Raw genomic sequence first — 14,425 nt, 5'->3', positions numbered from 1 at the left:
CACTAACGTTTTTGTAGTGAACGTGCCCCACAGGCATGATTTGAGTAGAGACTCGTGTGTGAACATTGAAGTGGACAAGGTCAATACAGATATTGTTAAAATTTGTAAACATCTTCGGAATACTCAGGTTATTGAATGCAGCAGTTTTGAGAGATACTGTTATACAAAACATGGCCTCCATCTAAACAATTCAGGTAAACGAAAGATAGCAAATATTGTTCTAGATTTTATTAATCTTAAGATATGTACTGTAAAACAGGCAACTCCCTTGAGTTATAATACTGACCAGGAAAACTAGTAGAAAGAGCCAGCTGTACTTCAAGCTGGTTCAGTCAACTAGAAAAAGAAACTCAGGATAGTAAGGAATTTCAAGTTACCCAATTGCAACAGTCAAGTTTTAGGGAGGAAGGGGGTCTGAGATTGCTCTTGGTAAACTGTCAAAGTGTAGTAAATAAACAATTAAAATTCGGTACATTGATGGAAACTTATGAGACTGATGTGGTGATAGGAGTGGAATCGTGGTTGAAAGAAGGGGTGGGTAATAGAGAAGTATTTCCAGATGGGTACACAGTCTATCGTAGAGACCGAGGAGATAAAAAGGGAGGGGGGTGTTTATTCTGGTGAAGGAAACTTACTGTTCACATGAATGGTTTACCGATGAAAGGGATGAAATATTAGGGATAAATTTAGTTTGTGATAATATGAAGGAGGTGGGAATTATAGGAATATACAGGCCTGGAAGAGAGGAAAGAGACATGGAAATCTTTGAAAAAATAATAGATTATACTCGTAAAAACAATAATAATGATATGGTAATAATTGGGGGAGATCTAAATTTGCCTGAAGTTGAATGGAAAGGAGCTGCAAGTGAAGCCCATGAACAGAAACTGGCAAATAAGTTAATTTGGGAGGGAGGATTTACACAAGTAGTACAAGAACCGACTCGTCTCAATAACTTACTAGATGTATTCTTGGTTAAACCATGGGAAATTGTTGATAAAACTGAGGTAATTGAAGGAATAGGAGACCATAAGGCTGTAATAATGGATGTAGGACTCGTACCAAAAAGGCTTAATAAGAGGGTTACACAAGACAAGAAATTGTACAGAAAAACTAAAGTTGATGAATTTGGGACTTACCTTAAATCACAATTCAGTTGTTGGATAAGTGAAGGGAGTAACGTGGATACACTTTGGGCTAAATTTAAAGGAATTATTTGGGAAGGAGAGAAGAGATTTGTACCTGTTAAGAAGGGTAAAATGACCTCAGACCCTGTTTATTATACAAGGGAAATAAGAAAATTAAAAAGAAAATGTAGAATAGTAAACAGGAAAATCAAAGAGGGTAGGGAGAGTAGAGAAACTAGAAAACAGCTAATGAGGGAACTGAATAGAGTGAAAAAGGGAGCAAAAGAGAATTATATGAATGGCATACTTCAAGAGGGTAATGACCACAAAGGGAAATGGGAAAAGCTGTATTCATATATCAGGAATCAAAAAGGAAAAGGTATCCAAATTCCTACAATGGTGGGAGAAGGGGGTGAACACTATTTAACAGATACTGAGAAAACAAACCTATTTAGTAGGGAATTTAGAGATTCAGTAGATGATTGTCAAGAGTTGGAAACCGAAACAGACGATAGAGAGGGAGAGAGACAGAGGGAAACAAGAAGCTTCTCATTCACAAACGAAGATATTTTCAGAGAAATCCAACTGCTTCAGCAAGGAAAAGCTGCAGGAAGTGATCAAATTACTGGGGAGGTATTAAAGACAATGGGGTGGTACATAGTGCTTTATTTAAAATTTCTCTTTGACTATGTCATAAATAATGGTGTAATACCAAAGGAATGGAAGGAATCTATAATAATACCAATTTATAAAGGAAAGGGTGATAAAAGGAAACCGGAGAACTACAGACCAATCAGCCTGACCAGTATAGTTTGTAAAATTCTGGAGAGTTTAATATCGAAGTACATCAGAGGGATATGTGATGATAAAAATTGGTTCATGAGGAGCCAGTATGGATTTAGAAAGAAATTTTCTTGTGAGGCACAACTGGTGGGATTTCAGCAGGACATATCAGATCAGTTGGATTCAGGAGGTCAGTTAGATTGCATAGCCATAGATCTTTCCAAAGCCTTTGATAGAGTGGAACATGGAATATTATTAAAGAAATTGGAGGGAATAGGATTGGACGTAAGGGTTACACGTTGGATAAAAGCATTTCTAAATTCAAGGGTTCAGAAAGTCAAAGTAGGAAATAATGTATCTCAGGAAGAGAAAGTTTGGAAGGGAATTGCACAGGGTAGTATAATCGGTCCGTTACTTTTCTTAATATACGCGAATGATTTAGGGAACAATATAACATCAAAAATAAGATTGTATGCAGATGACATAATTGTTTATAGAGAAATAAACAACATTGAGGATTGTTCAGAATTACAAAGGGACCTTGAAAGTATCCAACAATGGGTTGAAGAAAATAATATGAAGGTTAATGGAGGCAAATCAACTGTTACAACTTTTACAAACAGGAGCTTTAAAACTGAATTTGAATATACTTTGGATGAGGTAGTTATCCCAAAAGATGGCAAGTGCAAATACTTAGGTGTGAGATTTGAAAGTAATTTGCACTGGAAGGGTCATATTGATGACATTGTTGGGAAAGCATACAGATCATTACATGTCATAATGAGACTACTTAAAGGATGCAACAAAGAATTAAAAGAAAAAAGTTACTTGAGTATGGTTCGTCCATTATTGGAATATGCAAACAGTGTTTGGGATCCTCACCAAGAATACCTAATAAAAGAAATAGATAGTGTGCAGAGGAAAGCAGCAAGATTTGTAACAGGGGATTTCAGGAGAAAGAGTAGTGTATCAGAAATGTTAAAGGAACTTGGGTGGGAAACTTTAAGTAAGAGAAGGGAGAAAACTAGACTTACAGGATTATATAGAGCCTATACAGGAGAAGGAGCATGGAGAGATATCCGTGAGAGGCTTCAGTTGGAAAATAATTATATCGGCAGGACTGACCACAAATATAAAATTAGAAGGAATTTTAGCAGAAGCGATTGGGGTAAATTTTCATTCATTGGGAAGGGTGTGAAGGAGTGGAACAGTTTACCAGGGGTAGTGTTTGATCCTTTTCCAAAATCTGTACAGATATTCAAGAAGAGAATAAACAGCAACAGAGAAAATAAATGAAGTGTTAGAGGGCATTCGACCAGTGCAGGTTATTGTAAAAAAAAAAAAAAATATGTGTGAATAAATTAATTCCATCCCCTGGTCTAAGGAGTTTGGACAGCCAAAGTAGGGGACTGCCTGTAGGGGTGAAGTACAGTGGGGACTTCGAGGGCCCTGGGACCGCTACGGTAGCTGTGAAGGCCCTTCAGGAACTCTGAAAAGTGGTGGCAAAAGGGGCTCTGGTTAAGACGCAGCAGGTCGTTATGCTACTTAGGATCCAGAACGGGTAAAAAAAAAAAAAAAAAAAAAGTAAATAAATAAATAAATGCAATGTAAATATTAATGTTATACCAGTTGTATAGTATCATTTGAAGTAATTCCACACACTGTATATCAGTTGACTATATTTGTAAGTAGTACAGGAGATATTATAAGTAGAATTTTGTAAACAATATAAATTTATTAAGGATGAGCTGTGTGTTTAATAGAAAACATTGTTAGCATAAATTGTATAATATTGTATTATAGGAAAAATTTTCTTCTCTTGTTAATTTAATATTTAGTGCTTGACAATAATGTATTTTAGTGTACCATTTGCCACCAAGGTAGACACCTCATTTGCAAATAAAGAGATTTTGATTTTTTGATTTTGACATGTGATTGCATGTTTTGTGGTCGTATTTTTCCAATACTGCAAAAATACGTCGTAGCTACGTCATTTATGTTAGTTTCATAACTTGTCTTCATAACATTCATAGTAGAAATTAGCTGCTTGCAGACGTAAGATGACCCAAACAAAGTAAGTAGCGCCGAAAACTTTTGTGGGAAGATGTTCCACTGTTCAAGTATTAAGTTCTCCGGCTTCTGGAGAGAGTATTCATAATGAACAGCACACTAGATTTTCACTAATGCTTCATCAAGTTGTACGAAATTTTCACCCATAAATGCTTTCTTAAAATTCAGTCAACTTCATTTCTAAACTACCAATGTCTAACCACTTAGAAAAGAGACTCATTTGTGCAACATGAGGTTTTGAAATAAAGTGCGATAGTTTCTCCAAATTTCGAAATTGGGATAATTTCTTTGCAACTATTTGTCTTACAAAATTCAAAACAATAAACAGTCACTCACTAAGAATGATTGCGCAATGCTGGCAACCACATACAAGCCAAACTTCACTAATTCACTGATGTGGGTGAGCGAATGGCTCGTCGGCCGCATCTGACATTTATTTCTTTTGACTTCCTGACCTATTAGTGTTGCAGTGTTGGCATAATGCACGTCCGAATGGAACTAGAATTTAGATTTTCAGTATGTATTTCTTAAACCTGAAACACTATGACTATACGATGCCTGAGGTACCTATAGTCTACAGTACAAAACGTACATACAAATTTTAATGTGCGCATGTGGTGTGCCACCGAAATCGTGTTCACGTGTCACCTAATGACACGCGTGGCATAGGTTCACCATCCCTGCCCTAGGAGATGTCCTTCTTGGATTCTTCCAGTCTCAAATTTCATTCTTATTTCAGAATTATCAAAAATAAAACTGTCATGAACTGATCCAGGCCATCTAGCAACAGTATTCCTTCTTAATAAATTAGCATCACAAATAATCCGTACATTCATTGAGAAATAGGACTTCCTGTTGTGGAAAACTCTCTATTATGCTCACCAGGAGATAGTACAGGTAAATGTGTACAGTCGATGGCGCCTATTGCTCCAGGGAAGTTACTTATCGTATAAAAATCGCGAATAACTGAACGAGCTTCATCACCTTCAGGAAAACTGTCTCAAGGAAACAAATGCTGCAGAAACTTTCTTAATATAGCGACAAATTGTTGATTTAGATACCCTATTCACATCTGCTAGTACCAATTGAAAAGAACCAGTAGCATAAAAATGTAGAGTTAAAAGTAGTTGTATGTGTGTTAATGGATGGTTTCTATTAGTAGGATATTCCAGTCTATATTCAATTTGCTCTAAAAGTTTCAGTACTACCCTCTTGGAAAGTCTGTACCTAGTTACGAAATTGAAGTCATCCATTGAGAAGAAATGATCATTACGGTCAAGAATTGCACGTTCAGGTCCCAGATTTACCAGGAATTCTATATACAGTAATTCAGCATCAAAGTTGTCTCCCGCATTCGTGATCTTCTAAATAACTTTGGTGAAATGCTTTAACACTTCCTGTAAAACGCCAAAATGCTTAAAACACTTTTAAAAAGTTCTTTATTTTCCAACTACTACTGAACATTGCAGTGTTTACAACACAGACACACCATTTTAAACGAATCGTCATGTTTTGAAGGTTGAAAATTGTTGCGTCAAATTTGACGTTCGTTTGACGATTGTCAAAGTGAACAGACATCGAAGAAATGAAAAAATGGACGATAAAGAATCGTTAAAGTTAAATTCATAAACGAAGCTTGGTGAAACCGGCCATAAGAATTATTTAACTGATGTATGTTATTGCATAAAATGAATTTCATTATAAAGTCCGTATTCTGGTACGTATACTTAAAATGTATGGCCAAATGTTCCACCTACCCTCCCCTTGGTTTCGCTCAGACAGTTACTTTTGTATTAGGGTCTCCGATGAAACATAATATTTCTGGAACAGTTTACACTGATGGAAAAGGATACAGTATCGTGTTATGATATGTAACTCCCATCTCTATTAAAAACTGGGCGAGTTGGCCGTGCGGTTAGGGGCGAGCGGCTGTGAACTTGCATCCGGGAGATAATGGGTTTGAATCCCACTATCGGCAGCCCTGAAGAGGGTTTTCTGTGGTTTCCCATTTTCACACCAGGCAAAGGGTGGGGCTGTACCTTAATTAAGGCCGCGGCCGCTTCCTTCCAACTCCTAGGCCTTTCCTATCCCATCGTCGCCATAAGACCTATCTGTGTCTTTGCAACGTAAAGGCAGTAGCAAAAAAAATGCTTATTAAATGGATTTGTCCTTTCTATTGGTCTTATGTGTTCACTGAAATGTATGTCCATAAGTTAACATTTTAACTTATAAAATGTAAAGATAACCAGTAGATAACTTGGAAGCTCCTTCAAGAGTAGAAGAATCATCGTCAAAATAGGAAAGCTTTCTACAATTATATAAATTGTACATAGATGTGGATACAGAGGATTACATCCGAGTGGTATTCTTAACATCACACTTAACCAAGTCCACAAATTATCCTCTTGAAACCAACCCCTAAAATCCAACCTCGACTTAATTCACAGATGACAAGATCCTTTGCTCAGCAGGCTCATACTCAGGTGAGGATATGACAAAACATCAAGCTGCTGTTCTATATGCCGTGTTATACTGTGTAAATGATATAGGGTTTCACTGCAAATACATGCAATAAACTTCATTTATGACAGTATTGAAATGTGTAAGTGAATAATAATCTGTGAATAGTTTCTAAAACATCTGAGGAAAATATAATGAGGATTAAGGAGGCACTTACATTTTATTCACAGAGGCTTGCAGACTGAATGTTGATAGGTATATGAGGATGTGATATATGGAGAAAAAATTTAAGACATTAATAGTTGTATTTTTATGATACTACTTTTCTACTTCTATTACACGTCGGAATACAGTAAAGCTTAAAAAAAAAAAAATCAAGATGGGTAAAGACAGTTTCAGTCCCATTCTGTAATATGAAAGTCATCATGTCCTTCCTATTGCATAAATATTTCAAACAGTCAAATTTTCTAACAATGAGTAATATATGTAATACTGTAACTGAAAAGTTGCCATACAAATCAAATTATATACTTTATCTTTTTTTTTTTTAAAGAAGGCTGTAGTATATCCTCTACGAACCACACGAATTCTGTGACTTTACCCACATAAAGAACACAATATAAGATACTTTATTCTTTATTTTTAAGAAAGCTGTTTAACATCTTCCATGAAACACAAGAATTCTGTGAATTTATGTACATATAAGAAGTCAACATCTCCAGGAAACATATTATTAATATTTTAACAATACAATATAATTCAGTACTGATCAACATCACCAGGGAACATTTGATCAATTCATGAGTCAGTTCAACAATGCAGAAATACTTGATATTTCAGTCATAAAGTATATACATACAGTAATTCAGCAATATATACAAAATGATAAATCAGTGTTTCACTCAGTTCATAGTGAGACCAATTACAGGTAAAATCTCAGCGGAGACAAATGCATTACAATAATACAATATGTACAGTTTGGCAAGATGAAAATAAACTAGATTAAAATCATTAATGATCAGACTTACTAACGCTGGGCTAGTCTCAAACGACTATTCTCAGCAAGGATCCCACAGATTAGATTGTCACTGGAAATGAGAGAATATTTCAATCATATAACAGTTCTCATCTACTGGATGAAGCAATGAATAAGGGACAAGAAACAGGATGGAGTAACTGGAATTTTACAACAAATTCACATATATAAATCAAATGAAGTGAGGTGAAAGAAATTTTTAGCAAAATTGAAGACTATGCTGAAGCTTCAATAAGATCTCATTCCAAATGCAACATTCTATAACATAGAATTTTATTCAGAAAAAAGATTAATTACCTTTGATTCAGATCGCTTGAAACTTTCACAGTCAGTTACGTTCTTGGTAACTGTCCTCTTCATAGCATCAATGAATTTCTCTAGTGATACCTGAGTGGTGTGTAGAAAGTAGGCATGAGCTAAGAAAGGGATCTTCCGTAATGTCCGTCCGCTCAAGCCTATGCTTTGCCTGAAGACATAGCAAGTATAAGCACATTAACCATATGCCATTCACTTTCAGGAAGTTGAAGTGTAGGGAAAGAATGTAACCATTCTAACAAAATAAAGTGACACATTTAAAAAAAACTTTTTCTCTGAATAAAATACACACACAGAACACAATATAAATATTTCAGCACAGGTACACTGTCATACCTCTAAACATCAAGTTTATCTATACTTGGATGTATTAACACATTTCTAATGACAGTTTAAAGGAGAACACAACACAAAAATCAAGTTGCCTCAGAATCAAAGAGTGTTTTGGACAGTGTTCAACTATATATTTGCTTTTGCTGTGCGCCGCTCCGTAGGCTGGTGAACTAAGGACAGATGGAGATACTTCTCAAGGAGGAATGCTAATTCATACGGAAGCCACTTCACAAAATACACTGTGGGAGTACTTGTCAGAAACTAAAAAGAGCAGGACGGAAAGGTATGAGGCTAAAAGACGAAGGGAGTTTGTTGACACAGTATTAAACGGAAGTGATAACGATAATGATGTACACAATGTTCCGAATGATATGAGAGAAAATATTTCACCAGACAGACACGAATGTAGTGTAGAAATACAGTGTGAGTTAGGAAGTGAAATAGCTAGAAAATACTTCGACGTTGCAACTTCCGGCACAGACTTGAACAGTGACGTAATGGGAGAACAGTTGAATGACAGTTTCTATGAACCAGATGAAAGTGACAGTGAAAGTTATATTAGAGATACTGATAACGAACACACTCAGGACGATGTACATATTACAGGTTCATATTTCTTTGTAGCGGGGACAAGTTTGCTCACACTCTTTGAAATTTGTTACATTTGTAAAAGTAAAGTGAAAAACATTTCACATTACATTAAAGGGACTATGTTGTGCTTAAAATCACTTTGCGATTGTGGTAATAAAGTCTGTTGGTATTCTCAACCTATGGAAGGAAAGAAACTGGAAGCAAATGTCCTAATATCATCAGCATTATTGTTGTCAGACATTCTGTTTGATTCTGCAAGTCCATTAACTTACATATGATGTCACGAACTGTAGATGATAGAATTATTCATAGAGTAACTGGTCCAATAGTGGAGGGTACTTGGGATCAAGAAAGGACTAATGTTATTGATTGTTTGAAAAGCAATGCCAAACCCATTTGGTTAGCCGGAGATGGCCAGTATGATTCTCCCGGATTTTCAGCCAAATATTTAGTGTATTCACTAATGGATATAAATACAGGCCGCATAGCTCATTTGGAACTTGTTCAGAGAGTGATGGTGAAATGTGATCTTGAAAGGGCTGCGTGTGAAATCGCAATGAGGAAGATTGTACAGGAAGAAAATTGTAATATAAAACTCCTCCTTTCCGATAGACACAAAGGAGTAAGGTATTTACTGAGAACGCAGTATCCTGATATTGAACATGAATTTGATGTTTGGCACATATCAAAAAGTCTAATGAAAAAGATGAAAGCTCTCGGTAAAAATCATCCAGAAGTTCAAGCGTGGAAGGCCAGTATAAATAATCATTTATGGTGGGCAGCACAAACATGTAATGAAAACAGTTCTGTGTTAATCGATAAATTTACGTCAATTTTGCACCACGTAAAAAATGAGCATAAGTGGTTAGAAAACAGTGAATGGAAAGCCTGTGAGCACGATACATTAATGGAGGAGGAAGAGAGAAAGAAAATGTGCATTAAAGGAAATTCAAGTTCATATGAAGCCTTGAAGAAAATAGTTTTAGACAAACCTTTTTTAAAAGATGTGGAACATATAAAACACTACGTTCACACCAGAAGCCTAGAAAGTTATCACAACCTTCGTTTGAAATACACTCCTAAAAGAATTCATTTCTCGTACAGAGGCTTAAAGCTCAGGTCAGTGATTACTGCATTGGACTATAATTGGAACATCAATAAATTGAAAGCTGGTATCAAAACTCAGTACTCAAAATCAACAGGAGCCTGGGTGATAAAACAGAAATATGAAGCGTCAAGCGATGGATGGAAGAAGGCAATAATGAACAAAATAAATCTCTTGCAAACTAACTATAGTAGAGCCTCACCTGAAGATCAAGCAATGGATCTGTCACTGCCTAAAAACATCGCTCTAATACCTCGACCTTCCAATGACGACCTGATCAAGAAGCACTTCTCACGATTTCTCTCACAGCAATAAATGTGGTACCATACTCCATGTCAAAATAATACATTATCTATATTTATCATACAAACAAGCTTAGGAAACTCTTACATAATTCTACTGTTTTAATTTCATTTTTTCATTTACAGCTTGAAGCCCACATAGGTGCCATCGGGTTCCAGAAATGTGTTCCTTATGGTGTTGACAACACATGATGGTATGACAACTCTGTTCTTTTTACCAATCGCAGTCCATGAATTTACCCACGAAGTGAACTGTTTGTAACTAATAAAACTCCCGAGTTCTATTTGATGGATTTAAAGCTGTCAGTAAACGTTTCCTTGCCATGTTCTTTGTTGTCTAATGGAAACAAGAGATGTCCACCTATTCAATACCATATAATGTTTTAAGAAAAATTATAACATTTTATTATACTCATTACCGGTTTCGATGCTGGTGTGCATCATCATCAGCCAAAAATAAGAAAAATATACATAGACAAAGTTACAATAAACAATGCATAAAGTACATACAAATTTTACAAAACCGACAAGACCAAATTAAAAACGGGATCCATAAACATTAACCTATGACCTAAACTTAAAAAATAGCACCAACTGTCTTAAAACTATGAATATACTGAGCCATATCATGCCGGCCCATAATAACAATTGGAATATTATTTGACCAAATATGTGAAATTTATTCATAAAAGTTACAGTCTAACATGTTAAAGCATCGTATCCCAAGATAGTTGATACCGGATGTTGAGCAAGACAGTAAGTCGCTGGATATTGCTTCATATTCCCGTATGACCGTGAGAAAGGATAGCGTACCCAAGCGTTGGCAAGGATCGACACGTGTATTAGATGCTGACCAAGCAAGATATTTCAGCCAATGGGAACTCAGGGATTTGGCAAACTTGGAGGCTACACCGCGCCAAATCTAAATTCCAGGATGACCAACGTGCTCTGTGGATAATGTCAGTTTCTGTAGGTAATCGGTTTTCCACAGTTTCTAAAGTCAGATATATTTGGAAGTGTATTATAAAAATTGGTGGAAGAGATTTGCTAGTGTTTGAGCTGTGTTTTGTAAATATATTACAATAAGTATTGTGTCATATATGACGAACTCTCTGATTGGTGGGTGGTTCAGACACCCGGGAACCCCAGTATTATTGGCGTCACCGAAGCCTCCTTAGTAACCTTAGCTCTGGAGAGCGTCAGTCCGTGGTAAAGATTTGAACAGTGAGGATGCACTAACTCTGTATCTCTGTGGTAAAGATTTGAACAGTGCGGATGCATTAACTCTGTGACTGGTGATCGTGATTAACGTGGTGTTATTCCAGCAATAGTAACTGGTTCTCATTGATACTTTAAATTGTGCAGTCGCAATATTTTACTGTACTTAAGTAAATGAAATAGTATAATTTTGGCAGAGTTTACTTTCAATTGATAAAGATGGTGTTTCAGTGACCGCTGAGTAACAAGTGTAGTGGAAACGTGCTATTGTTTCACTATTCCGCGACGGGCGCGTATTCGCGTGGAACTTCCGTACCGAATCGTGTGCTGCTTTTTAAACTGTATTTTTACCCTTTAAGTGAAGTGTGTAATATATATGTGAATCAGTGTGTTTAGCTGATCTGGTAAAAAGAAAGGGTATTTCGGCTCGCAGCATTAAGCAGCGAAGAGATTATCAACTATAGTCTTCTGTGTTCCAGTGGATTATTTTCCAGCAAGATGATGGATACGCCTGCAGAGGAAGGAAGTGCATTCACACATGTTAATGCTGTGATTAACATGGAGTAGATCCCTAAATCTGTGGGGATGTAAGCTGCTATCCTGGTTTCCCAAGAGTCATGTAAAGTAAGACGCATGTATTATTTATGGCATGATATGTAAGTTATGTTAAGGTACTAGGGCAGTGTAGATAGAATTTTAATTTTCATGTAAAGTAAGCCTGACGGCATGTGTTTGTTTAACTTTGTTACTATGATAGATTTGGATACGAGAATAATGCATGTTTATTTTATTTTCATTTTGCTTTATGAGTAGATGTTTGGGAAAATGAGGGATTGATAGGATCAGTTGTTGTTTATTTGTGTATATTACTTAGCGTAGGATATTCCGAGTTTTCCTTATATATATGCTAGAAGGGCTAGATCGACAGGTTCATTTTTATACAACGTTAAACACGTATGAGTTTATTTTATTTCGGTTATTCAGAGAGACAGGTATAGCTATTTTGCATGATGCATGGTTTTACAGAAGCTGCCAGAAGGAGCTGCAGAACGTCGTCGTTAAAATAAGATCTTTGAAGTTAAGTTGGATTCTGTTTGCCTGATGGTCTGCCAAGGACTCGAACTGTGTCTCATTATGTGGAAAGGCCGGTGGGATTCATGAGGAATAATGAGATAATAATTGCATGCTGAATTATAATGTATTGGTGCAGGCTGATTGTATGCCTGACAAGATAAAGAGTATTGTGCAGATGTGTGTGCCTGCCTAGTGTCTTCTGAGTGTATATTGTGATCAGAATGGACAGTGTTAATTCCAGACTATTGAGTCTGATGTTGTTAAATGGCCCAAGCATGCTAAGAAGGAATGAATATACATGAGTTTCCGTGTAGCTGATGAAAGGCGTTATCTCATGACAAGCTGATTCCTGGCCTGTGTTTATCTGTATGTGCGAAGGAGACAGTATTTCCTTGTGGCGGCCCCGGGAGACAAAATCCAATCTTTAGCATAGTGGAGTTCAATATTTCTTTACAGCTCGTAATCTACCCTGAAGTACATGACGGATGACAGCGCTGTTGAGGGCTCAAACGCAGCAGAAGGAGGCAATGTTGCCCATTGCTTTCTTCATGATATCAAGGATTATTTATATGTTTTTCCCTTACAGGATGGTTTTTACATTGTTATTTGTGATTGTATACCTTGTCTCGTTGTTTTTAAAGGGAACAGCCCGAGTGCTGAAATATTGTTGGTTTATCTAGTTCTGTCTAGATCTTTTGTAGTGAACCGGGATTCACATTAGAAGCAGTGTAGCATTTAAAACTTTACTCGATATCCGATGTATATATATGTTTAGTTTGATTATTTGAATTGTTGTAAATATAGTGTAGGATTTGCCCCTAGTATTTTGCATAAATTACATAGCGTCCATTGCGTCTTAATTATTTTTCTTTTCGTCGTAACTTTTCTGTATAATGTAACTTTATTTAATTGTAATTTCGGCGACTCTCGGGAGTAACTTAACTTTGAAACCGTATCGTTGGGATGCGATAGTGTGAAACTCCATACGGAAATACCACATGGCAGTGTTTGCGTACACTTGTTGCCATACAATAGAAACATTGGACTATAAGAAGAAATTCAGTCTTGATTTATATAAATGTTCTTTGTTGAACTTGCTTTTCTTTAATGTCAAATTTGTATAATCATTCAATTAACGTTTCTAATTTCGACTTATTTCAATACTTTGAGTTCATTCTTTTACAAATTTTATTTTTCTTGATTTTATTATTTTCGTGTGATTTGATCGGGGATATTTATTAATAAATCCATCTTACCCCCTATGATTGTTTCTCATTCGTGTTATACCTCCATTTCCTGTTATTGATTGCTATTTTGGTGTAGAACTTCGACTTTTTATCCTGACCCAATCGACAACCAACCCACTCTCTGCCCAACCCTGAGTTAGTCGGACGTTCATACAGGAATGGAGGCATCGTCCTAGAGGGTATTTACCCCTGGGTACAGTACAATACGTCCTCTTGATAAAAGTCCTCTGAACCTAAAAAACATTAAACCATGTGCGAGCAGATTAAATTTGAGGACAAAACCAATGCTTCACTAATCATAAAAGTCCAAGAGCATAATTTTAATTTTGTAAGAACATATGTATAAAAGGTTTTCTTGTTAAACATTCACTGAGTATTAGAATAACCGGTGCAAGAATTAAGAAACCATTTTTCTATTGGTTAAAAATGGCTGTCATTAAAATAACACAACCAGTCAAAAGATGTAAGAACTTCCTATTTTGCGTGATAAAACATATGTCTTCTCTAACTTAGCTGCTTTCTTTAAGTATTAGATAGCAAGATCTTTTTAATGAAAATTGGCGGACGCCGTGTTTCCAGGGTACTGTTCTCGGTTCAAATTAGGACCTGAAGCAAATAAAAAAGAAAAGAAAGTCAAGAAAGGCTTTTTAAAAAAATCTTGTCGTAAAAATTTTACGTGAATAAGAGACTCGCCTCTGGGAGCGTATATATTATGTGTTATTAGAGAAGACACTGAGAGCCGCAAGATACCGTGACCAATGCAC

General features: G+C 36.2%; 2 protein-coding genes across 3 annotated transcripts in view; one reads left to right on the top strand and one right to left on the bottom strand.

Moving 5' to 3' along the window:
* Window positions 1–14,425, top strand: part of Rift (Riboflavin transporter) — a 256,069-nt gene that overhangs the window by 201,648 nt on the left and 39,996 nt on the right. The gene's annotated exons all lie outside the window — the stretch shown is intronic.
* The window catches only part of pch2 (pachytene checkpoint 2 protein), a 171,623-nt gene continuing 164,258 nt past the window's right edge, over window positions 7,061–14,425 (bottom strand). For both annotated transcript variants that reach the window (XM_067145887.2, XM_067145888.2), the window contains 2 exons: window positions 7,774–7,942; window positions 7,061–7,528 (listed from right to left, as the gene is read on the bottom strand). In XM_067145887.2, the coding sequence (XP_067001988.1) occupies window positions 7,526–7,528; window positions 7,774–7,942 (172 nt within the window). In that variant the 3' untranslated portion in view covers window positions 7,061–7,525. The remainder of the gene's footprint in view (window positions 7,529–7,773; window positions 7,943–14,425) is intronic.

The sequence above is a fragment of the Anabrus simplex genome, chromosome 4, assembly GCF_040414725.1.
Source record: "Anabrus simplex isolate iqAnaSimp1 chromosome 4, ASM4041472v1, whole genome shotgun sequence".
Classification (NCBI taxonomy): Eukaryota; Metazoa; Arthropoda; class Insecta; order Orthoptera; family Tettigoniidae; genus Anabrus; species Anabrus simplex.
Note: the sequence above shows the minus strand (reverse complement) of the source record. Positions and strands in the feature narration are given on the sequence as shown.